This window comes from Actinia tenebrosa, unplaced genomic scaffold (assembly GCF_029948245.1).
Source record: "Actinia tenebrosa isolate PJP-AT-01 unplaced genomic scaffold, QUT_ActTen_1.0 PGA_scaffold1__47_contigs__length_23844297, whole genome shotgun sequence".
Classification (NCBI taxonomy): Eukaryota; Metazoa; Cnidaria; class Anthozoa; order Actiniaria; family Actiniidae; genus Actinia; species Actinia tenebrosa.
The window spans coordinates 3,075,068-3,099,570 of NW_028292578.1; the positions used below are offsets into that span (position 1 = coordinate 3,075,068).

A 24,503-nucleotide genomic window follows, 5' to 3' on the forward strand; every position below is an offset into this window, starting at 1 on the left:
ATAAGTTTTTTCAAAATTTGAAGGTTTATATTGTTTTAGAGTTTTTATAAACTTGCTTGTTTATATCGGTAATATTTGTTTAAAATATCAGTACTGGAATATACATATATATATAAATATATAGCATTTGATTGTTAATGACAGTTACTTCTATTATATTCCTAAGTGAAGTACATATAAAACGGTTAAACCTACCTATTTTAACATGTGTGATAGGTAATGAATATGTACACTAATAATTTTTTTCTTAATTGTCCATTTGGTTGTGCATTTTTGTTTCCTTAACATACACAACTTTATTGTTGTTTTACTTATGATTCCCCTTGACTTCTTATAAGCAGTAACAATATTCTTAGATGCCTTTAGCTATAGTTAAGACTTTGCACAATTTATATTAATGTTTGTAAAATTTCTTTATCTAGAAATAAAATGCTAAAATTTGCTATTGATTACAATAGACCTCTTCCTAGGGAATGCAAATTTGACATTAGCAATATAATGGAGGGTAAAATGACTTACTGTCACCATGGACCTATGATAGTTCAAAATAATGTCATACACATTAAGCTATCCTATTATCCTTATCTTGTTATTTCTATTGAGAACCTTTGGAAAACTTAGTTTTAATTTCTAATGATTGTTAACTGATAAGGAGATATTCTTTAAAAAAATATTTCATTTCGATTTTTCCCATGTCTCAAAAAAATACTTTTTTCAGGATGCATAAAGTCAAGACCTCTGTTTTAAGTGGTCTTTTTGCAGTCACCTTCTATTAAACGGTCATTTATTAAATCCTGAAAATCTCGAGCTCCCACATTTACTGTAAACTTAACTGCTAAATGGACACCTCTCTTAAGCAGATAATGCAGAAAATCATTCAGACTTCCAACTGGCTACTTAAATTGTGTTCTACCTCCATTAATCGATCTCCTAGTCAGAATCACAGGATGCTTCAAGCCAATATATTTGTACAATAGCGAGATGTCCACTTTCTTTAGATAATTCATCAAACCTAAGATAATACAATTAATTAGCACACAAAAAATGGTTACCTTTGTTTAAATATTAGCAAGCGGTCACTTGGCTACTTGCTAAGGGTGACCGCTGACCTAAGACAGCCTGTAAAGTTATGACTGTAGCCTCTTTATACAAGAAGCGCAGGTACAAAACCAGTGTGAGCTGCTAGTGATTCGCCTACATGTTATATCTGTAAATCTTGAAAGCACTAAACATTTAAAACTATAGTAGATAATTATGAGTGTAGATTAATGCATTTAGAAATCAAAGGTGGTGTGGTGATAATCCTCTTTCCTTTCACTTCTATTGTCAAGGGTTTGGTTTCTGGACTTGACATCACACCTGAGTAGGATTTGTTGGGTCTCTCCCATCTTTCAAGAGTCATTCTTTGGGTTCCATGCTTTTATTCCTCGCTCCACAATTCCAGCATGCTTATTTCTGGTTTCATCTATGAATTACCTGTGCCTTGCATGAGGTCAGACGTTGTTGAAAAACATGAAGTTAAGTTTAAAGGATAATACAAAAAAAATTTTGTTCAAAACTAAATAATTCTATTTTATTTTTTTCCCCACTTCAAATTAAGCTATATATATATATGCTGCAGGGTCTATATATGCAGGTGAAATTGTATTCGCAGCGTAAATGTTTTGCTTTCATTTTCTATTGTGCTGTCAATAATGTTTTGACTTTATAGATGCATTAGCAGGGAAGCCCTTGTTGATATAAAAAACATCAGACAAATACCACCCATGGATATGATATAGATAAGAAATATCATATAATTGGCTCATATTTTTGGGGGGGAAAAGAAGAAAAAAAAATTAGGGAAAAAAGAAAGTTGAAAAAAGGGATCTCTGTACCATATGTAAGATGTTAGAAATCATAAATCATTGCGGATAACACTATTTAGATTATTTTAGATAACAATTAAGAATAAGTATTTGTCTTTATGATTTGTATTAACTCTTTTGATTGTTGCCTTGTAAATATTTTTTAACATCTAAGTCATAGCATACACATAGATTATCTTAATCATGATTAAGAATTTAAGTAGAAATAGATTTTGTCAATAGCAACTTGGAATTAAAATTTAAAGGCAACTTAACTTGATAATTAGACCAGAATTGAAACATTAGAAACCTTGATACCAAATGGATGACTATTTACAGACTTTTTTAGTGTGCTTTAAGCATATGAAACAAACTTTAACGTCAAATAAAAGTATGTTTTTATAGAATAAATTTTGACTTCTTTAGTGTGCTAAAGATTTAGGTCATAGACGTGCAAAAAATATTATCAGTTTTACATCAACTTAGTAACAATTAAGAATCAATACATGAGTGTGATATTGAGTAAAAACTAGCTGCAAAGATTAAGGTATTGGTCAGTCTAGCTGTAACCTAATTTATTTCATGTCCGATAATGTTAATCTTTAGATATCCTTATCCATGTAATTTGATATTTCATAACGATGATTAATGCTGTAGTGGTTTTTGAAACAAATGGATCAACCTGTTTTTGTTTTTTTTTAAACATGTTCTTTTTAATTAAATATAAAAAAGATTTAGAAACAAAGGAACTGCCTGATACTCTCAAATATTTTCCAAACATGCATTTTTAAAAGCCATTGCAATAAAAGTAATTCATTAAATCATAGGATTTTGTATAGCTTATTTTGTATAAAGTTTATAGCCGTAGACAGCATGTCTACTTTGAAAAGCCAATGTGAATTAATGCACTGAAAGGCTGTCAAGTGGTTGATGCAAAATGGAGACTTTGAATGATAAGTGACTGATTGACACTGAGTAGGATAAAGATACTGACAAAGATTACTGAGGTTTTGAACCTTTATCAAAGTGATTCAAGAGGAATAATTATATATAACTATAAGCTATTTGGTATTTAGGGGTTTGCATGAAATAAAGAAATGAGATTGCATTTTGCACTTACGTATTGATATATTTTATATTTCATAAGATATACCTATGTTGCTCAAGGCTACGTACTGCAGTATCCTTGAACCATTCATTTTAGTACATAAGATAATCAAATAATCTATGCTCGATTCAGTTGCCGTTGGTGACATAACAGTGATCGATGGATCTAGGTGGATATAAAGGCTTGCCTGGCCCCTGCCTTTGAATCAGAGAGCATTATTTATGAACCCAAAATGGAAGATCTAGGCGGTGTATTAGTGGAGGAATTCCCTCCTCCTCCCCCTGATAGTTCTAGATCATCAATGCTGCATAAAACGTGCGCAATGGGCTATATTAATGAGCATATAGTCCTGTAAAGTTCTTTTTTTCATTTTCATTTTTTTTTTTTTTTCATTAGACTGACTTATGTGGCCTAAAGTGGCGTAAGTACATTCATGCTGGCGGCAAGAATACAGACCCCTCTCGTCCTGGGGATCCAGTACTGTCTTCCTATTCCTTGGCACTAGCACAGGACATCTTGTGTGCATGGCGTAGTACACCCAGGACTCCAAAGAAGACAAAGGAGAGTTTGTCAGATGTCAATGTTGCCAAGGAGTTTTGGGTGTTCTGGTATGGAGATGAGCCAAATTTAGTTGGAATCGTGTCCTCACAACTAATAGGTATGATGTTGAAACAATTAATAAATTTATAATCTATAATAGATACTACGACAATAAATTGGTGCACATGCAACCTGCTTGATTTTTTGAGGTTATTATTTGGTCAGACAGCTGATAAGCAAATAAATATAAGCACAAATATACATGTAAGGATCTATATAAGTTGTGAAAGTTTCATACTGTACATACTTGCTTTTATTTTTCATGATCTAAAAGTTTTTTGAAAAGGCAAAAACGTTTTGTTACAACATCTAGCATGAAATTTTATATTGGATTTGTATGTGTTTGTTAAGCACCTGTAACTCTTTTCTTTTAGAATCAAGCAACGGTTGTTGGGAAGATGGTCTAACACATGAGCCAAGGACTTTGCTTTTTAAAGCATTGCATAATTTATTGGAGAGGTGAGATTTTAAACCCTCCAGTCATATTGTTAACAATACAGTAAAATCTTGGTTATCAGACTGGCTTGATTATTAATCCACTGGTGAATATATCCGTTATATGCCCTCCCACCTGGTCATAAGTTCAACACATTTATGGTGTCAACAACACTATTCCTGAACCCCTCCATATCCCAAATTTAAGCCCTGTCCTATAGACCCTTTTAATAAATCCTACAATACCTTATTTTCTGACTGGCGTCAAATGTATTGTTTTGAAATGAAATAGAAAACATTAAAATTGATGTCAAATGTTGAAAATAAAGCATTGTGGGATTTATTATGTCTATCTATGAGGCAACCAAAAACACTTATAAATGAGTGTAATCTTAGAGTCTATCTTCACAGTACAAAATTAATGCTCGCAAACTCACAAAATGGTAGTGAAATTTTGTATTTTAGTGAGTGCCGATTTTAACTAAATTTAACTAAAAAATGTTTTGTAAGTATGACTACAGTCCAGAAATTGAAGGGCTGAAAAGTTTAGAGCCTGCATCAAGTTTTTTATTCACTGCGTCCAATTGCTAGTGACCTTGAAATCTTTGCTAATGAGAACAAAACGTACGAACAAGGCTTTGCTAGTGCGTTTAAAAGTTAATTTCGTTCCCTGTATCTTTTTACTGTAACTCTGTTGAAATTATTTTATCTTTCACTTGTAAATTCAGTGTCAATTTAAAAAAGTGCAACACTTTAGCATCTATAACTTGGATTTTTTTTTTGGGTGTTTCATTTCAATTAATTGAGTATTTTTAAAAGGGGATTTTAATATCTAAATGTAGTAAGAATGACACTGCTGATAATGCTGTTCATTTCCTGTGTTAGGTCCCATGTTATGACTTTCGTGATAACTCTTTATTTTCACTTCAAAATATTTATATGAAAGTCTAATCAATTTATGAGATTTTGGAATTGTTAGTCATATTATTATCAAGTTTAGATTCAGATCATTTTATTATAACTATAAGAGATTTGATTGTGTGATGCGAAATTTAAATTATAGTGAAAACACAATTACAAAACTTAAAGTATACTCATTCATAGCTTTTTTTTTTTGTCTCATAAAGAAATTATTTTATTTTATTTTTTTAATGTAGATGTTTATTATCGAAGAAGTTTGTCCGTCTTGGCCGCTGGTTTGTGAAGAAGAATGAGAAGAGTGATACATTAGGATGTAACAGGTACAGTTAATCAATTTCCTCCATAAATATGGATTACGCAGGAAATTGAGTTTAAACTGATAAGCACAAAGAGATTAAGAACGTTGGTTGTCAATGCAAAGTAAATGTCAATTTTCTGAAACTTTGCCATTTGAAAAAACAACATAAACACATAAAATAAGTTTAAAAAGTAGTGGCTCACAGTGCACTGTGAAGGACAAAAAATGACTTAGAAGTGGATCATTTTGTCACCTATCAGGAGCAACCTTACAAGTAATAAAGTGGAGAAAGCAAAAAAATAGTTCTGGTAAAAAAAATCACAAATTAAAGGGGAAAAGACATTAGAATGTATTAAATTTATAATCTGCTTTCAAAATGGACATTTTCTATGAGGCATTAAAACTAATCAAAACTGTCACTCATGTCATTCTCTCGAGCAAGATGAAGCAAAAAATATTGTGTTTCTTTGCAATAAATAAATATCATTTTTTTAAACAACAAATTGTTAAGTAAAATTTTTTTTTTGATTGAACTTTGTAAGATCTGTCATTTTCAGATGTTTATCTATCATTAATTAACAACTGACACTTATTTTCTAGTGAACAGTATCTTTCCTTCTCCTTTTCGTTTTTCGTTCATGGTGAGAGTACTGTATGTACGGCAGTTGAAATACAACAAGGTCCAAAGGTCAGATCTCTTATGTTAGAAGACTTGGTACTGGCATCCACTAGGCCTGAGGGACTTCAAGGTAGGATCCTATTCTATTCCCATGCTTTCACTTGTTCTCATTCCACTCCACTCTCTATTATCATATCCTATTCTATTCCCTTCCATTCTATGATATCCTATTCTATCTACTCTATACAAAAGTTCAAAGTTCAAAGTTATACTACACTATTCTACTCTCGTCTACTCTTTTACATTTTATTCCTTTCTATTATATTCCATTCTACTCTATTCTATTTTATTCTACTAGATCTTTTCTATTCCATCCTACCCTATCCTATCCTACTCTACCCTGCCCTACTCTACCCTACTCTGCCCTGCCCTGCCTTACTCTATCCTGCCTTGCCCTGCCCTGCCCTGCCCCTGCCCCTGCCCCAGCCCCTGCCCTATTCTATCCTATTCTATCCTATTCTATTCTATTCCATGGACCCAATATCTGATCAAAATATTTGTGAGTTAAAAATAGAGACATAAAATTAATCATAAGAGAACTTTGAAATCTAAATTTTATTGGTAAAGCATACGTAGTGGTTTTCGACATGCAAATTTGTTAGCTGCAAAATCACTGAAATACATTTGGACTTATTCGACACATTCTTTTTTTTCTCTTAGTACTTCTAAGTCCATTTGGTCAAAGTGGGTTCATCACTGGTGAATCACAGCATGTTGATGATGAAAAGACAACCAGGTTGCTTGAAGAATGGTCCAAATTCTATCCTCTGGACATTGGTTCTAACTGGATGGCAGGTGACTCCCAAGGGCCTGACCAGGAAGTTCCTGCTATGGTCATGGTTATTTCCAGTGAAGTGAACATGATGTACCCCTCAGCTTACGTCATGGTATCCTGCAGTGATGATGAAGGTAATTATACAAATTTCTTTTGCGCTTCATTTCAAATATGTTTCATATTCCAGGTTATGAATTCATATGTTCCACACCATTACTGGCATTTACATTGCTACACGGCCACTACAGACAAAAATTGTGACATGCACTTTGCAATAGACTGCCGTCAATCAAACAAATTGACGCCATTTACACGTGTGTGTGATTAAAAAGGCGACAAAACTTCGGTCGGTTGTTTACAAGTATTATGAACCACACTCACCGGGCCTATCAGGGCCGATCCAAACACGTGTAAATGACGTCAATTTGTTTGATTGATGGCAGTCTATTGCAAAGTGCACGTTACGATTTTTGTCTGGAGTGGCAGCGTAGCAATGCAAATGCCGTAAAATTACAGCCAATAAGAATGCAGCAAAGCCTTTGTATATGTTGAACAGTGTAAAATGAAAGGTTATTTTCAAGCCCTGTAAAGCTAGTTGTCTATTGTACCAGTAATTATGAAAATATTAATTGTTTTGTGCTTGGTGAATTAAAATTAAATTATGAATGTAAACAATGTTTTGTCAAGAATTTTTTGTCCTAGAAAAATTTGCTTGTCAATGACAAAACATAATTTTACGTCATTATGAAAATGGTTATGGTACATACTGATTTTTAGGCTTCTGTGCGTGTTGCAACATGTTACAAAATACTAAAAAAATTAATAGTCTAATAAATTTACTATGACTCTCTTATCATTTTATTTCTTTGTTTTTTTCATTTGTTATCCTTGTTTATAGAGACTGCACAGCACACTAACTTATTTTCTTTAACCTTTTAAAGGTGTTTTTATTATTATTGTATAGTCATTTTGATACAATATTTGATTATATAATTATGTTATTTTAAAAAATAATATGAAATGCGAAAACCACACTTTTGGAATTTTTAAAAATTCTATTAAATGACATTGAATATCCACCATAAAGATTAACATTGTTCAATATCTACAAAGTATGAGAGACAGAAAATTGTTGTGAAAATAAACAATCATCTGTATGTTTTTATCTGATATTGAAAATTCTTGAAACCCCATATCTTGTTATCTGTGGAGGTCAATCATTGGCCAAGTCTGATAGCATAAAACCAAGGTCGATCAGTCTTGATAATTTAGTGCATCATTCAAAAATTAAAGATATTTAAAAAATTATAATTAAAGGTATTTTGTTGAGTGATTTATTATGGCTTTCAAGCAGAATTAAAGTTTCTTTCATTCATGCCATCATCAGCAAGTGTCAATACAGTACGAAGTGATGACACCACAAAACATTTTTAAAGAGCTTTAGCATTTTGATGACATTTTCGGAACCTGCATATAAAAATATATAATTCTGTCAAATTTTGGAGCAATAGAGCAAAAAACAGCTGAGATATAGGTATTTGAACTCAAAAATATCCCCATATTTTTTCTCTCATTTGACACTAGATAGATCCAATGCCAAATAAGTGAAAACATATGGGAGTTTTTTATGCTCAGTACCTCCATTTGTACAGCTTGGAACAACCTTCATTTTGGTAGAAATGTAGGCAATGTGTTGTGTTCTCTTCAAACATATATGAACATTTCAAAACTAAGATGCAAAATTGGGAATTTGATGAACCAGTCACGCTTTAGTGCTCTAGATCTATAAGTGCACTTGACATTAGAAATTTATGTACAGTAGTACATGCAAATGTTGTTTTTTCCAGATAGAACAATAATCAAATTCCCAATTTAATTATTATGAAATGTCTAAGTTTTACCAGGTGTCAAAGATAGCTGTGTATTCTAGGATAGTGACAGAAGCAATTCAGAGTAAAATATATATTTGTCATAATTTTTATATGTTTCTAATTTATCTAATGTACTAAAGTACTAATGTAATCTTGATGAAATCTTAGCCAAAACGTGTGATTGATATGTTATTTATACCTTAAAGTCTAGTCCAGAAATTATCTCTATTCAGGGTCACTGTAAAATCCTTGCACAGCTCAAGATATTCGCTTCTAACATTCACATTAACATTGTCTATCTAACCTTTGGTCACTTTCAGAAGTGTTTGCACCAAGCACTGATGCAATGCAGTGTGCCATTCTTCCTTCATCTGTTTCATTAACTCCTCCATCTTCACCCTCTGATCCCATCAACACAGATGCTTCAAAGACCTCAACATCTGACAAAAAATCTGTGTCTGTCATCACCTCGTCATCTTGTGTTCCTTCTCAATCATTACTGCCCAAAATTTTACCCAATCTGGTCAACAAGAAGAAATTGACACAAGCCCTGGTTCAAGAGGTGTGGAGAGAAATAACTGCCCCTAAGCCACCTCCAAGGTAAAATGATATTCTTCGTAGTTTCTTTTTTTAGTTAAAAAGAAGCTGTTCGAAGTTAATTTTAATTTATTTAGAGCTTTTGGTAACTTATGAAAAGCCAAAACCCTTAAAACCATTAAACAAATTCTATTCACAGTTATTTATTTATTTATTTTAGTCTACTTTATAATAGTTATTTTAAGGTTAAAGATTATTTAAATAAATAAATAAATAAATAAAACATAGTGTCGACAGGAATCAAACCAGTGACCTAGCCTGTAGGGGTGGTGAAAGATTAACGTTTTACTGCTACGAGATCCTTTCCAACCTTTGGGGAAGATAACTTTTTTTGGGGGGGGGGGGTGGGCTGGGGGATTCACAGTTGTAAACTTTTTTAGCAGTTGTGCAGAGGTTGGCCCATGGCTAGGTTGCCATGGTTACCTCTTGCCAATTACTAGCCCTTGCTGTCACCTTGCAGCGTTGTTGGGACCTACCCTCCATATCGAAAAACGACAAGTTGATAGCAGTTGTAGCCCTCCCCCTTTTTCTCAAAAAGAAATTTCTGACTTTCCTGTGAAGTCAACCCTCTTCTCCCAGAAATCATTATTTTTTAGGTTTGATTTGTAAGCTAGTGGTGCCCTGTCTTACACATAGATCAGCCCAGAGATAAGATTGAGGTTAATTGAGGGGAAAGTTTGTGTTTTACCCTGTTAAAAGACTGATTCTTGTTAAATATCTTCTATGTCCATTTTTATCTCTAGTAAATTAGCATCATCTAAACTGGTACCCAGCTTCATCAAACCAGAATCATACACTGCACCATCTCCAGGTGGTGAAGTGAGTCTGATTGGACAACCATTATGGGAATTTGAAGAACCTTTTAAGCGCAATACCTGCGCCTGTACCTCAAGCAGTAACATCAGCAGGTAATACTCAAGTTTTGTATTTTGTTTTGTATTCTCTGTCGCTCAGGGGTTGCTTAAATTTTACGTAGAACATTAATGTTTTCCAAGAAAGGTCTGTGGAATTTCAAAGTGTTTGTATTGCTGAAGTTTAGTATAGCAGTTTTACACCATCAAGTGCCCATGCTTATAATACAGCTTTGGCTGTCTGTTGTTTAACATAGTAGAACAACAAAATTCCTTTTTTTTGTTGAGAATGGAATTCTTTCTCATGTAAAACAATTGTATTGTTCCTGCCATCTAACATGGTTGCCATGATGCAAAACCTCTATTCTTTACTTAACTGTTCCTTGGTATTTGTGAATAAAGTGATGCTGAAATAAGGCTAACCCTGAGAAAATGAGTCTGTGATCAAGAAGCACAGTGGTATTCTACAAATTTAAAAAAAAAGTCTATTGTACCTATCCTAATGATGTTACAGGGGCGGATCCTGGTTCCACTTTGTGCCCCTACTTCAAAGATAACTAATACTGTTTTTTTTCCATTGATTCTAAGGGGTACACCCCTCCCTGGGTTAACTTTGTTAAATGAGGTTAAAAAGTTTGTAGTGTAGAACAAGAAGTATATTATACCTTTTTAGCTTTGTTGTTTGTTGTACACATTTCAGACCATGTGATGCCAATCTTGGGAGTTGATTCTTTGATTTGTAAATATTTTAACATGTTTGTCAAAAATTAACAATTATCAAGGGAATGTCATGTGATCTAAATTGGCAATTTGCATACAAAACTAAAAAGGTCCATTCCACTGGGAAAACTGTTGGGACACAGTGACGGAGCCGCTAGATTCTGAGTCTCACCCGTGAGCTAGTGACATTAGCTAGACCATGATTGTGAGTCTTACCATGTTTCTTGATAAATTTCTTTCAGACCCAAACCAGCAACACAAGTGCGGACATCATTTGGTATCAGCAGACCCATTCCTTCACCAAACCATCCTCTACCGTCACCCCAACAACAGCAACAACAGCAACAGCAACAACCTCAACCACAACAGCAACAAACCACCCAAACAACTATGAAACTGAAAAAAGAGAAAAAGAAACCAATCATTCCATTTCATCACCGTCCATTACTCCAGCAAGATGTTCCTGAGGCAGTCAAGCGTTATTTTTCTATGGCAACTAAAGGCGTTCCAACAGTGAACAGTCTAACAAACATCAGTCATAAAAGGCATTCAGATTGTGCAGGGACATATCTTAACAAATACATCTTACCTGCCCAGCCTACTAGTAACAAGCAAACAAATAGTCTTGGGGCATCAGACACTAACTTTCAAAGTAATAATATCAGCAAGAATGATAAATGTGGTCAACTGTTGTCTGATAAACATGAACTGAATGCTAAACCAGAGAGCAGTGCTGCAAGTGCTAGTACATCTTCACAAGCCTTCTCAAAATATACGTGCAAATTGTCTGCAACAAAAACCCATAAAAAGACTTATATGCTCCCAAGAGAAAGAGCTTTTGTGATTCCTAGTCTTCCTGGAAATTCTTTGGACTGTCGACCTACGCCAAGCTTACCTTCTCCTTCAACTCCTTCAAGCATTCAAACTGTCGTTTCAAGTACAAGTCAACCACTTTGGGAAAGGTATGCTAGAGTAGAGCTTCTAACTTTGATTATGAAATAACTGTTATAAATCTCTTCTGATTGAATGGAAGCGTGGGAGAAACAATTAAAAACTTCCTTGCTGTGCTCTGAGCTGTGCTGTGTGTATACTTGGGGATTTGCAGAACATTCAAGAAGTGTTGAGAAGAACTCCACTACGTTTCAAGCTTCTCCCAACACTCTTGTGTTCTGCCAGTCCCTGTGTGCTTCATAACTACACGCAGCACGTGTGTGCGCATTTTCTATTTCTTCAACATTCTGCACTACGAAATATCCTCTTTATCATTGTACACTGCTGTTTTTGATGACCACAGGTCTACTCATATATACAGGTTTTGCCTCTACATTGGTATTGTTCAAGCTGCTCATTCTTTACATTACAGTTCACTTTTGTGAATGATCTGTTCTGAGAGGAAGCTAAACCTTTGAGTGTATAGTCAAGAAACACAATGGGATTTGCTGCATGAGAAAACATACTATTTGTAAATGGGAGGTGATATGATTAGGAATTTCGGACCTTTGGTTTTGTAACGTTTGTAGTGTGTTTGGCACTCGCATCATTGTCACCTTAGTCAACCATCTGTTGATAAAGTCGATGATCCCTGTTAAATAAAACTGTTAAAAGTTTGTTGCTTTAGAATACATGTATCCATGCACTTAACCCAATAACTTTATACCTTATTGAATTACAGTGGCGTTAAGAGACTCTCACTTGATATGGAAATAGAGTCTGTCCCATCACCAGCAAAGAAAACTAAAAGAGAACCATCAGTCAAGAGTGTTGGACCAGGTCGGCCAAGATCAGATAGTTTGTCCAGCACTGGAAGGCGTGGACGAAGAAGCAGTTCTTTACAGTCCCCTACTGTACCTATAACTCCAAGTGCTTTTCCAGTTAAAACTGAAGAGCCTGATGTGGAGATGACAATGACAATACCTCCAATGAAATCCCCTACTCAAGCGCGCGGCTCCAGGCAGAGAAGAAGAAGTAGCACAAGCAGTGCTGCAAGTCCGTCAGTACCATCACCTATGAATGTTGAGCAACAGAAACCAAGCCGGCCAAGACAAAGGCGACAGAGTATACGCAAACAACAACAACAAGAGGAAAAGGAAAAACTACTGAAAGAGCAAGAAGAGGAAGATACATCAATGCAAAAAATCCTTCCTTCGCCACCAACACCACGGCCAATTCCTATCAGTAATTTAATGACGGATAAAGACTTGATGGTAACTGCAAATGATCTTGATCAGCTTTTTGATCTTGATGATGATGATGATACTTTTAACAGCACTATCATGAGTGATAACAATTGTAACAATCACATCGGACATGGATCAATTAATAAATCAATGGACACTTATAACCCATCCCAGACGACCGTAACAACTGGAGTAGTAGCATCTCAAGACCTTGCACGGATGTATCCTACTCCACCCTCACTTGAACCTGTTGCACACTCCCCTCCTTGTTCTGGAAGTGATTACATCAGCCCAGGAAGTGTTAAGACCATGGCCTGTAGCATGGCTATGTCTCCAGAAACTCACCTGATTGGACTGACAGTGGGAGTGGATGCGGAGCATAAACACTTGTTTAGCCCAAAGGTTTGTATCGATATTTAAGCCTACATTACAGCAGAATAAGCCTCTACTTTTGGGCGCAATGTTTCCCTTTTCAGACCACGTGTCATTCTCTTGAGACTAAGATTTTCTATTTGAATGGTATCCGTATTTGTGTCTTCTCATGTGCAACTGAAAGGGAATGACATGATATGGAATGAGAAAACTTTTACAACAATATACTGACATGATATGGAATGAGAAAACTTTTACAACAATATACAAGCTAAAGAAGTCTATTCATAAATAAGTATTATTTTTTAAGAGTACGGCAATTACAAATTTGACTGTACTTTATAACTTACAGGACATTTTAATGATTTTGATGTACATGTTTCGTTTATAATTTATTGCATGTTGTTTCTTTCATGTTGGTGTTTTAATTGTTACCGGAGCTTTTGGGTCATCATCATCTTCATAATCATCACCCCCATCATCATCACTATCATCGTCATCATCACCATCATCATAACCATCATCATCACCATCATTATCACCATCATCATCATCAATCATCCTCATCATTATTCACCACCATCATCATCACCATCATCAATATCATCATTATCATCATCACCATCAATGGCATCAACATCATCATCAACATCATCATCAATTTCATCTCCATCATCATCGTCATCATCACCATCGTCATCTCCATCATCATCACCATCATCATCATCATCTCCATAGTTGCATGTTTCTTTGATAATGTACATTTTCTTGCTGTTTTTAAAAACTTTTTGCTTTTCACCTTTGATGATGTGGCAAACACTGAATGCTCGACAGAAACAACATACAATAAATGACAGGACATTGATCATTCTCTGTTTTAATATAATTAGTACTATTCATTCCCTCATATCTTTAACCTATTTTTCCAGGAACTAGGTCAAGTGTTTGAGATTCCAGACATTGAAGATTTTCCAATGACGTCTTCCTTTGGTCCAGTGACTGGTCTTCCTAGCGAAAGGAAACCACTGCCCAAATCACTTGAAAAACTGGTTAACCAAGCCAAATGGCAGGTATGTATACAGAAAAATCTCTTGGCTGCAAAGAAGATTTTAAGAGTTATCTTCATCAACACATTTCATATTTATTAACAAATAGTGTGTCAAGGGTGGCGTAGCCGTAAAACATTCACCTTTCGCCGCTGTGAGACCTATGGGTTGGGTTGCGGGTTGTATTTTCGTAGAGGGCACATGAATAGTCTGTGTGATGTTCTCTCCCTTGTCACAGGGGTTTTTGTTTGGGTACTTGGGTACTTTGGGTACTTCAGTGTTACTCCCACGAAATTAAAATGAGTTGAGAGTCGTATGGTTAGAATGGACTAAATGGTTATAAACATTACAATCACATTGCTCATTTGCCAACCAATCCCAAAAAAGGTTTTGTCACAATCGCTTTATTGAATTGTCCAATAGAATTTTGGTTGGAATTTTAAATGATAATGGGATCCATCCTGAATGTGGAGGGCGTTGTATATCTAAACATTAGGCTAGGGAGCAACGATTCCTCGTATCATGAAAACATGTTTATTTGAAGGCCATACCACATCAAATGTACAAACTTCATTAGTTTTTGATGAGCTTGATAGTTATAGTTATGACATGCCTTGAGTGAAGTATGTTGTCTTTGATTAATACATGATATTTTTTTCTTTAGATGTCTCAAGATACCGACTCTAGCAACTCAACATCTCAAAATGACAAGTAAGCAGGATGTTAATCTTAAGCTGTATAAAGCAACCCATTCCAACTTGTTCCTATTCATTGACCACAAGCGTTCTTTGATGGCATTCTGTTAATAGCGATCTGGCTGTACGCCTCACAAAATGCATGGAACGTAAAAGTTGTTATATATTATTGATTATTAAGGATTATCTCATGAGCAACTAACATGCATGGCTACCATTCTTTAGCCAAATCCAACTAGTGGTCTATCTTCAATGCTGCATTCTGATTGGATGAGCTACTACTAGTTTATAAGTTATAGCCTACTACGAGCAAAAAGTGCCAGTTTGAAAGCCAAAAAATTGAATTTAACTTTAATTCAAGACTAAATATTTGACCTACTAGTTGGATTTGACTGAAATGATTAGTCCTCTCACCCTCATGGCCGTCTATGAGTCAATAGGGTTCGAGGACTACTTGCGAAATGTAGTAGAGGAGGAATTTAATCCAATAATAACGATATAATATATATACTAATGATTTGCGCAATTTTGTTTTTCTTTCAGAAGAAACATAAACGATACTGAAGTAATGCAGACTGAATCTACTTTAATCGTGCCTTCACCAGCGATCGGTGGTTGCCATGGTGATATAGCTAGCGTCAGTAGCGATCCAAGACAATATACCACACTATCTCCACTCTCGCCAGCTTCATCTATTTCATCCTTCACGACCTCGGCTCAATTATCCAAGCACATTCCTGGAAGAATAACCAAGATTCCTTCAAAGTTACTTGCAACCTCTCTCCAGCAGACCAGTGCTCTTAGCAAAACTCTCACTCTTTCTGACTCTCAACTCAACTATTTTAGCGATAAGAACTTTGATAATGTGAACCTTTGCGTGTGTACAGTCCAGATTTTATCAAAGCCTGACCCCAAGGGTCTAAAACACAGAACGTTATCGGACAAACGACTGGACTCTAATCGATGTACGTGTGGCTTTTTATCTCTTGAACAGCATAAATTTGGTAAAGGACAGGGACTTTTTCCTGAAGATGAATTTTGGGTTTCTCAGGCCAGTAAAGCTAAAGCTGTTACTGCAACAGGACAACCGTCTATAGAAGTAAAACGAGATGAATCGATGCCTCAACAAGATCCGTTGTTTGGAAGTTTGGTTGAAATTGTTGTGGACCAGTGTTCATCTCCTTTCTCTTGTTCAACAATGAAAGACCAAATGGTTCATGTCGTCAAACAAACAGGGGATGGTGCAGCAAGTGATAATGCAATAACTAACAAAGGTATGCCGGACATATTACGTTATCTCAAGGGTGGGGTAGTATTGCTAGTATTCATAGCCGCCATCTTGTCATTAGTTTATTTTGTTATATCATCATTATTTCATTCCCTTGGGAATGATAGGAAACCAGCAATTTCTGCTCTTGCCTCTCACCTTTTGCGTCTCAGGTTTGATTACAGCAGCTCTCTGCATAACGTGAGTGGGGTTCATTCGGTCTATCCCTTTATTTGAGGGCATTTCTCTGGGTTTTTCCAGTTCCCCGAGTATCAAAAATAAAGTCATCCCATCGCAAATATATCTCTGCCTTGAGCGTAATGTTGTCCCATTCCAGACCTCATGTCAATCCTTTGAGAATAAGATTCTTTGAGCTGTATCTATATTCACGTATCTTCTCATGCACGACCGTTAAGCAATAGAATGGTACTCTAGGGAATGATACAGTATATGGAATGGGAGAATATTACATCCAAGTTTAAAAGTTCTATTTAATATGATTTGGACGTCAAAGTCCTTTGCATACACTCAGTTCTTTGAGATGATGCTGATTTATGTATTTTTTCCTTTTCAAAGGTCACGAATCTAAAAACACTGCTAACGTCGCTTCAACTGTAGCTGTCTCAGCTCTTCACGGTTTGCGTCAAATTCTCCAAGAAGCTTTGCAGAAGTCTACCAGTCGAAAAACATGGGAACAACCCAATGGCACCATGGTACAAGGACCGTTGTCATGGAAACAGCTCCATCATATAGCTGTCAAAGGTATAAGCTGCGATTTTTTGATAACTAGTCACCTGACTGTAAACCGATTTTCTTCTTGCTCGGGCAGCGCAATTTTGGGGATATATCTTTTCTCGTGCAACAACAGCGACAAACCTGTCTCATGATAATGAAAAATTTTGCAGAATGTTCACATTTCAACTAAAGTCTGAGTCTAATTGACGGAAACCAAAAACCTAGGGCTGTGGTGATCGCATAATTATGAAGATGGGTAGAACACATTTTGGGATTTATTTTACTCTACTTACACTGTATAATATACTATGTTTTCATTATGAAGATGGGTAGAACAAATTTTGGGATTTATTTTACTCTACTTACACTGTATAATATACTATGTTTTCATTATGAGGATGGGTAGAACAAATTTTGGGATTTATTTTACCATACTTACGCTGTATAATGTACTATGTTTTCAGGCGCAGAGGAAAGCCCTCCGGCTGAGCCGATCCCTGCTATGCTTGTTGGTAATGGAGGGGACTGGATGTCGTTATCTCCATTCTCCTTTCAATTCTGGGTACGCTAATAAACTTACTTTTTAACCTTTCTTTTTCCCTTGCGCCATGTTTTCTTGTAAAAATTCGGATACCCTTGGAAAACTAACGAGTTCGAAGAAGCGTATGAGAATGTTACCAGTCGGTGACCGGTCATGACCTCTATTCATGTGTCAGTCACAACTAAATTCGACTGTGAAGCGACTTCGAAACACCAACTGATTCAGACGGAGAAGTTGTGCTGAATCTAAATCAATTCTTTGCAGGGATGAGTCGGAAAGGATGAGATCTCCACTTGTCATAATCCTTGTATAAGGTTCAGTACATGAGAAAAGCGCTGTGCAGTGTCGTGTCATGCGTCAAGCCTTGCCGAACACAGTAGTATTTACCAGTGTTTTGCATGACTTAATTCATCATTTAAGTACGGCACGGCGTTTATAATAGGCCTTTGTAACAGCCAGCGTTCCCAATTGTTTACCTTTGAATTGGTTCAGGTTTTTGAATTCTAGCACTAAAAATACCATTCTACGTTTATGTTTTAGGAGAAGCTGTTGTTGGAGCCATTCTCTACTAAAAGAGACATTGCGTACGTCGTTGTTGCACCAGAAAATGACCCTGTACTTACCAGTACTAAACTGTTCTTTAAAGAACTCAGCTCCTTGTATGAGGTAAGGGGTTTGCTTATTTAGACGACTAAAGTCTTTTATTAGGCAGATTAAGATTCCCGTTTTTCTTTCCCTCAAACGGCAAACGTGACCACATTTTCATCGTTTCCCTACATTTCACTTTACCTTTTGCAAACCTTCTCGACAAAGACAAGTATTCTTTTGTTTAGCTAATACTTGGAGATTTTTGTGATTCCTTTTCACTAATTTTAACGAATGTTTTAATGGTCAACTGACGTTTCACGTTTGCCGTAAACGAGAGTCTTAAACTCTCTATTGACACGGTACATACGTACCTTGCCGTTACCATAACCGTGCCGTGTCCGACAATTTTGATTGGCTAACAATTAGACCTGCAGTACGAATGGTCTACATTAGTAAGTTCATACGTATATTGATTATTTGCACTGTAATTGTTTTGAGTGATGCCACCTATTCCGTAACCATAGCACCACCCCAATACCCTCTTTTATTTAATTTCCTATGCCCAGATTGAAGCAAATCGTTTGAAAATCAGTGTCTTCTACTCATTATTAATGTGTTTTTTTTACTGATGTTTATTTTTGTCAGACTTGCCGACTGGGCCAACATGTTCCCATCGCCAAACTGCGAGACGGTATCTTACGAGTGGGACAGAAGTCACTTAAATTGTCAAAAGAAAATGTTGATGACTGGTTTTCCCAGCAAAGTATGTGGATTGACTTAGATAACATTAATACCTGTCATATAGAGATAATTTCAAAATATCATCAATAATTAATGATCATTGGTATCTTAGCAGAGAGTATACGCTATCCTAACTGCATAATTCATTATTACTGAGCATATAAATGAACTGTACACACATCCCTTTTTCACAACATCGTTCGGAGCTTTTAGAAGCAAAAATTTGCCCTACCCCTCCCCTGGTGGCGGTGGTGTTCCTCTTCCTCGTTAACCTCCTCAAATTACAACAGTCGCGGATCTCGCCCCAGAACTTAACTACCGCAAAGTGATAATGACTATTCAATGAATATATTGCTAATTTTTCCATTTTTTAGGTACCACAAGTGAAGGAGCCAGGCTAAAGCTGTATGCACTAGTTTGCAAGCATCATCTTGGTGAGTCAAGAACAGCATTGAATAACATTATTGTATATGCTTGCTTAGAAATTGCGAGAATGTTTGTGCATTGTGGGTCAAAGATCTGAAAGCCGAAACCCGGGACCCCAGACCTGATATGCGAGACCTGAGGGCCGAGACCTTAGAACCAAGACCCCAGAGATGAGATGTAGGTGTAATACCGCTCCAAGTTATTTCAATAATATTACTAACTTGCTTGCTCTTCTTTCTATCTTAGCTCCCTTACTATCAACTCTTAAAGTAGACCGGCAGTTACTTGAACGAGACAAATCAGACGAAAAAGTGAACCCTAAAACGGACAATGGTTTTCCATACTCAGGCACCGATGGCTCCAGAGCGGGAACGTAAGTCATTGATCCCTTTTAAACGGCCACTAGCATAGGAAGGGAGACCCAAAAGTTTGCTTTTGGTACCAAAATTTAATTAATTGATGCGGGATTTATGTGGATTTGGTACATTGCACCCCCACCCCCCTCCCTAGAGACCTCGCTACGCCCCTGAAAGCAGCTGACCCCCACTACGACAATCCAATAACGATGTCCGAACGTTTTGGTGATCGTAACACCAAGTACACCATGTGCAATCTAGGAGCCAATCGGTGAATTGATACTGATCATAAACTCTCTTATTTGATGACAGTATTGGGACCCCTACATCAGACAGTGCTTCCACACCCACCGGTGATGACGAAGAAACCATAAGTGACGAACCTCCTACGATAGTGGTGTACCTCGTGGATCCTTTCACGGGTAGTAATGGCTCGGCCAGTAGTATCTCGTATATAGGACTTCTACGGTGTTTTGCCGAGATGACACAGGGATTGACTGATAATGTAAAGAGTAATGTTGTCCTGCAGGTGAATATTGTAATGCTTTGGTGTTAGAGTAGGATGGCTTCAAGTACCTTATAAGTCTATTGTATTCAATTGTGATACTCCATTTTCATTTTGAGGGTTTCAAATTTATCGAACTCTATAACAACCTCTGGACTAGTCAAAGTCATGGCTTATTCACAGATTCTGTTGGAATTTAAAGTGCTACTTTTTGCGGAAAGGGAAAAACCCGGCGATAAAACCCTCAAATCAAGGGAGATACCTACTAAAGCCAACTAGAATTAAACGGCAATGGATTAATTGAGTGAAAATAAATCTTATTGGTACTTAGAGATCATTGTCGTCCCGTTTCATATAACGAATTGCGCATGCGTCAATATTGGGTCTTGGAAATCTGTTTATACTGAAGTTCAATTGATTCCTGTATTACCTAGGTCGTTCCTTTAAGCCAAATCCTTCAAGTTGACAACCTGACCAAATGCAGAGAGTCGTCCATGTCGTTTATCATGCAGCTCAAGTGTCTTGCCTTCTCAGTGTTCTCACGGTGCAGGAAGACTATCCAGTTAAACATGAATGCCAAGTCGTTAACAGGTTTTGGACCTGCTGCTGGCCAGGAAGCAAGCGTCAAGAATAAGGAAGTAAGTCAAATGTAGTCTTAAAATGCGTCTCTCGATTATTATCGTCACGCAACGCTCACTCCCCTAAGCTACTTACGGGACAGACCGTTGTGTGACGACACTAATAGTGGCTGCTTGAGACAAGTCTCTCGATACTTTTCACGACCAGAGGGATCCAAAGTTCGTTTGAAAGTCTTTTCTAAAGTTTCAAACTTTGTTTGGAAAGTTCAGATGGGAAGTTAAATATTGGGTTGAAGGTTCCGAACTTTGTTTTGAAGTTCGGATTTTTTTCCGGACAATCCGAAATTCGCTCGAGAGCTACGAAGTTTGTTCGGAAATTCCAGCGTTCATTCGAAAGTTACGAAGTTTCTTCGGATGTCCTTAAGCTCATTCGGAAGCCCTGAAGTACATTCCCGAGTTCAAAAAAAAAATTTCATCTTGGTTCCAGCTCAAATGTAGCAAAAATACTATACTAAAGGATTGTTGGTATATTGCTTTAGGTTGATACTATTTGCTTGAAGCTCTACTCCTGTCCCTTCGTCCTTGATACTCCAATCACACCAGTCATCGAAACAAATGAAAATGGCATCGACAAAGTGATCCCCGCCAGTCGTTCCACCTTGGTCTTACACTGTGGGTACTGTTTATCACGTGACCAGCGGTGGCTGCTGACCGTATGTACTGATGGCACAGGAGAGGTGATTGAGACTAATGCCATAAGTGTTGGACCGCCTCTTCGAACAGATGGTCGTCCAAGGAAGACGCCAACCCGTACAAAGGCCTTGAGGAAGATTTGGGAGTTCTGTGTTGGGGTGATATCGTCTAGTTTGTCGTCATGGAGACTCGTGATTTGTAAGATGGGTCGAATGGGTCAAGGAGAGATTCGAGGTTAGTCTTAGTTCGATCAAGGATCGAGCGTAATGTGTTCCCCATTTCAGACCACGTGTCATTCCCTAGAGTATCATTTCTTTGTAATAACGGTTGCGCATGAGAAGACACATGAATGGATACAACTCAAATAAAGATAAATGACACGTAGCCTAAGGCAAACAGGTCTTTTTGCTTTGCACACTGTTAATAATACACTCTTAATGTTTTATTGAGCGATTACTGATTGAGACGGCGAGCTTATTAAGTCTAATTCAATCAGCCCCGTTGCGCCCAACTTAATTGATAAATTAAGTACAGCAAAAGAGAGGAGCATGAATCTCTTAGGTTAGGCAGTTTCAATTGGATACGTCAAACATGTTAAGTTCGACAGAGCTTGCCGCATAATGCGACACTGGAGCAGCAACTGATTCTTGGCTGCTCTTTTGCCGTATTTAATTCATTAAATTGGTTCGGCATATGAGTAGAGCGGCGCGTGGAACGGGTCTTATTCTTAAATGAAAATCAGTATATCTACTTTTTAATTCTTGTTGCACATCGATGTATTATTGCAGACTGGAAGGAGATCCTGAGCAAGACGTCATACGAAACACGCGAACCTTTTGGCCGAGAAGCATGCAATGCTTGCTTCTCCCTGCGAAGTGATTTGCGTCCTACCATCATTGGTGCAAGTCTGATTGCCTTAGAACCTGAACCCGCATTGAGGATGTACATGGCGAAAGGTTAGTATTGTAATGCATCGATCGTCGGCACAGGGAGTCATTACTCTGTCTTCCGAGCCAGATACTCATAACAACAGCGCTTCATGCAAGATCAAATCGAATTGAAATTTAGAAGATTTTTGCGAAGGGAGAAAGACCGGAAAACTCCGAGGAAACCATTCAAAAGCACGGAGAACCAACAAACAGCTCTACTAACTTTTGATGGCGAGTCTGGGGTTGTATCCACGACCACGACAGGGAGAGGCGACGTATAAAAAACCGGAGGTCCATTAATTGTATTAATTGTAGCTGAGATTAAACCTGACATGTTTTATAACAGTTCTTCTTCATTTTCCAGGTCTTACAAAAGCAAGCACTAGTTTGGATGTCAATCACCAGACCCCCGTGACCAGTATTACGAAACCTGACGTGTCCAGAACCTATATAACAGTATTTACCTCTATATACCACTACAAGGGAACCAGTAAACCAATGGATAATAAAACTGTCATGACCCCAGAAACTACCACTGAAACTGTCATCACCGATACCGATATACTATTGGCTGGAGCAGACGACGATGAAAGTGACGCAGACCCTCTACGACATCTTTTCCCATTGTTGAATACTTCTCCTACTCCTCTTTCCCCCACTGCTGTTCTCCTCGGCTCACCCTTGACATCACCTCTCGATGAAAACCATCTTCATTCATCTTCTCCCCACACACGAGTGTCCAACCTTACCTCATCGCCCGCAGTGTCAGCGCATTCACCATTCCAGCCGATAGGAAGAGCGTCCCCTTTCCAGCCTGTAGCAGCGGCATCGCCATCTAAGAGTGTTACCTCTCAGCCGGGTCAGGGCAAGGTTGATGATGACTGCCCTATCTTACAACCCTTGGCGCAGGGCTACGTTATATCGACAGTACACACTGGGAAACTGCCCAGTTCCTTTTGGGCAAACTATCCACAGGCTGAAAAACTACACCCTGTGATATTAAGGGTAAGTGTTCTAGTAGAACCTTGAAACAACCTCTGGACTGATCTAAGTCAGGGCATGGCTAACTCACAGATCAAACCTTGAAACAACCTCTGGACTGATCTAAGTCAGGGCATGGCTAACTCACAGATCAAACCTTGAAACAACCTCTGGGCTGATGTAAGTCAGGGCATGGCTAACTCACAGATCAAACCTTGAAATAAACTATGTGCGGATCTAAGTCAGGGCATGGCTAACTCACAGATCGATTCCTGCAACAACCTCTGGGCTGATGTAAGTCAGGGCATGGCTAACGCACAGATCAAACCTTGAAACAACCTCTGGGCTGATCTAAGTCATGGCATGGTTAACTCACAGATCGAACCCTGCAACGACCTCTGGGCAAATGCAAGTTAGGGCACAGCTAACTAACAGATCAAATTGGAATTTAGCGTGTTAGGTTTTGAGGAGGGGAAAAAGCTGGAAAACTCTACTTACATGTGATCACAATTCCGGGATTTGAACCCGAGGTCATATATAGTCCTACCCTTTCTTATCAAATGGTCGCGTCTTGATTGGATTATATTAATCAGTAGCTATATCCTTCATATGAATCGTACGTTTTTATTTCAGGCGTCCATGTTTATCCATAACCCAGAGATCATCGAATTGACCAATGGCTTTACAGTTTCAACACACCCCTTGAATTCACATGCCAATTGTGATGTTCTGAAGTAAGCGTCTTTATATCTTGTTTATAATTGCTACAAATGGTAATCGATCACTGACCACCATGGGTCGTCCTTCACGAATTTGCAAGATGTGATCCTATTGGAGGGCACACGTGTAGAACAATAGGAAACAATGACCTTTCCTCAACCCCGTCCCTAAACCTTACCAATCACAGGGGACGTTGCAAAAATCGTGAAGCCTAAACCTGCTGTTAGCCAGAAAGAATTCCATTAGAAAATTGTGATTCAGCTGATGAACATTCCTTGCGAGACAGGAAAATGACGTGAAGCTACGCCATAACATCGTCTACAAAGATATAGTATTTATATAGCATATAGCATAACTGATGTCATAAACCCGTACCGTCGCCGTGCTTTGTTCTCCTCCAATAAGCCCCTCCCCCTCCAAAAAAAACCCACTTCAGTTACTCAACGTACTA

General features: G+C 37.4%; 1 protein-coding gene across 3 annotated transcripts in view; it reads left to right on the forward strand.

Moving 5' to 3' along the window:
- LOC116294720 (mediator of RNA polymerase II transcription subunit 13-like) overlaps window positions 1–24,503 on the forward strand; it is a 30,156-nt gene that overhangs the window by 3,118 nt on the left and 2,535 nt on the right. Inside the window, exons 2-25 of one of the 3 annotated variants that reach the window (XM_031702366.2) lie at window positions 3,352–3,613; window positions 3,930–4,014; window positions 5,148–5,231; window positions 5,810–5,958; window positions 6,549–6,797; window positions 8,855–9,134; window positions 9,875–10,039; window positions 10,945–11,664; window positions 12,375–13,281; window positions 14,181–14,321; window positions 14,962–15,008; window positions 15,536–16,266; window positions 16,836–17,021; window positions 17,459–17,556; window positions 18,076–18,201; window positions 18,769–18,886; window positions 19,239–19,298; window positions 19,537–19,663; window positions 19,959–20,175; window positions 20,586–20,789; window positions 21,269–21,656; window positions 22,211–22,378; window positions 22,716–23,356; window positions 23,966–24,066. In XM_031702366.2, coding sequence (XP_031558226.2) covers window positions 3,352–3,613; window positions 3,930–4,014; window positions 5,148–5,231; window positions 5,810–5,958; window positions 6,549–6,797; window positions 8,855–9,134; window positions 9,875–10,039; window positions 10,945–11,664; window positions 12,375–13,281; window positions 14,181–14,321; window positions 14,962–15,008; window positions 15,536–16,266; window positions 16,836–17,021; window positions 17,459–17,556; window positions 18,076–18,201; window positions 18,769–18,886; window positions 19,239–19,298; window positions 19,537–19,663; window positions 19,959–20,175; window positions 20,586–20,789; window positions 21,269–21,656; window positions 22,211–22,378; window positions 22,716–23,356; window positions 23,966–24,066 — 6,254 coding nt within the window. The remainder of the gene's footprint in view (window positions 1–3,351; window positions 3,614–3,929; window positions 4,015–5,147; window positions 5,232–5,809; window positions 5,959–6,548; window positions 6,798–8,854; window positions 9,135–9,874; window positions 10,040–10,944; window positions 11,665–12,374; window positions 13,282–14,180; window positions 14,322–14,961; window positions 15,009–15,535; window positions 16,267–16,835; window positions 17,022–17,458; window positions 17,557–18,075; window positions 18,202–18,768; window positions 18,887–19,238; window positions 19,299–19,536; window positions 19,664–19,958; window positions 20,176–20,585; window positions 20,790–21,268; window positions 21,657–22,210; window positions 22,379–22,715; window positions 23,357–23,965; window positions 24,067–24,503) is intronic. The other 2 variants (XM_031702367.2, XM_031702368.2) reach the window with 2 other exon arrangements.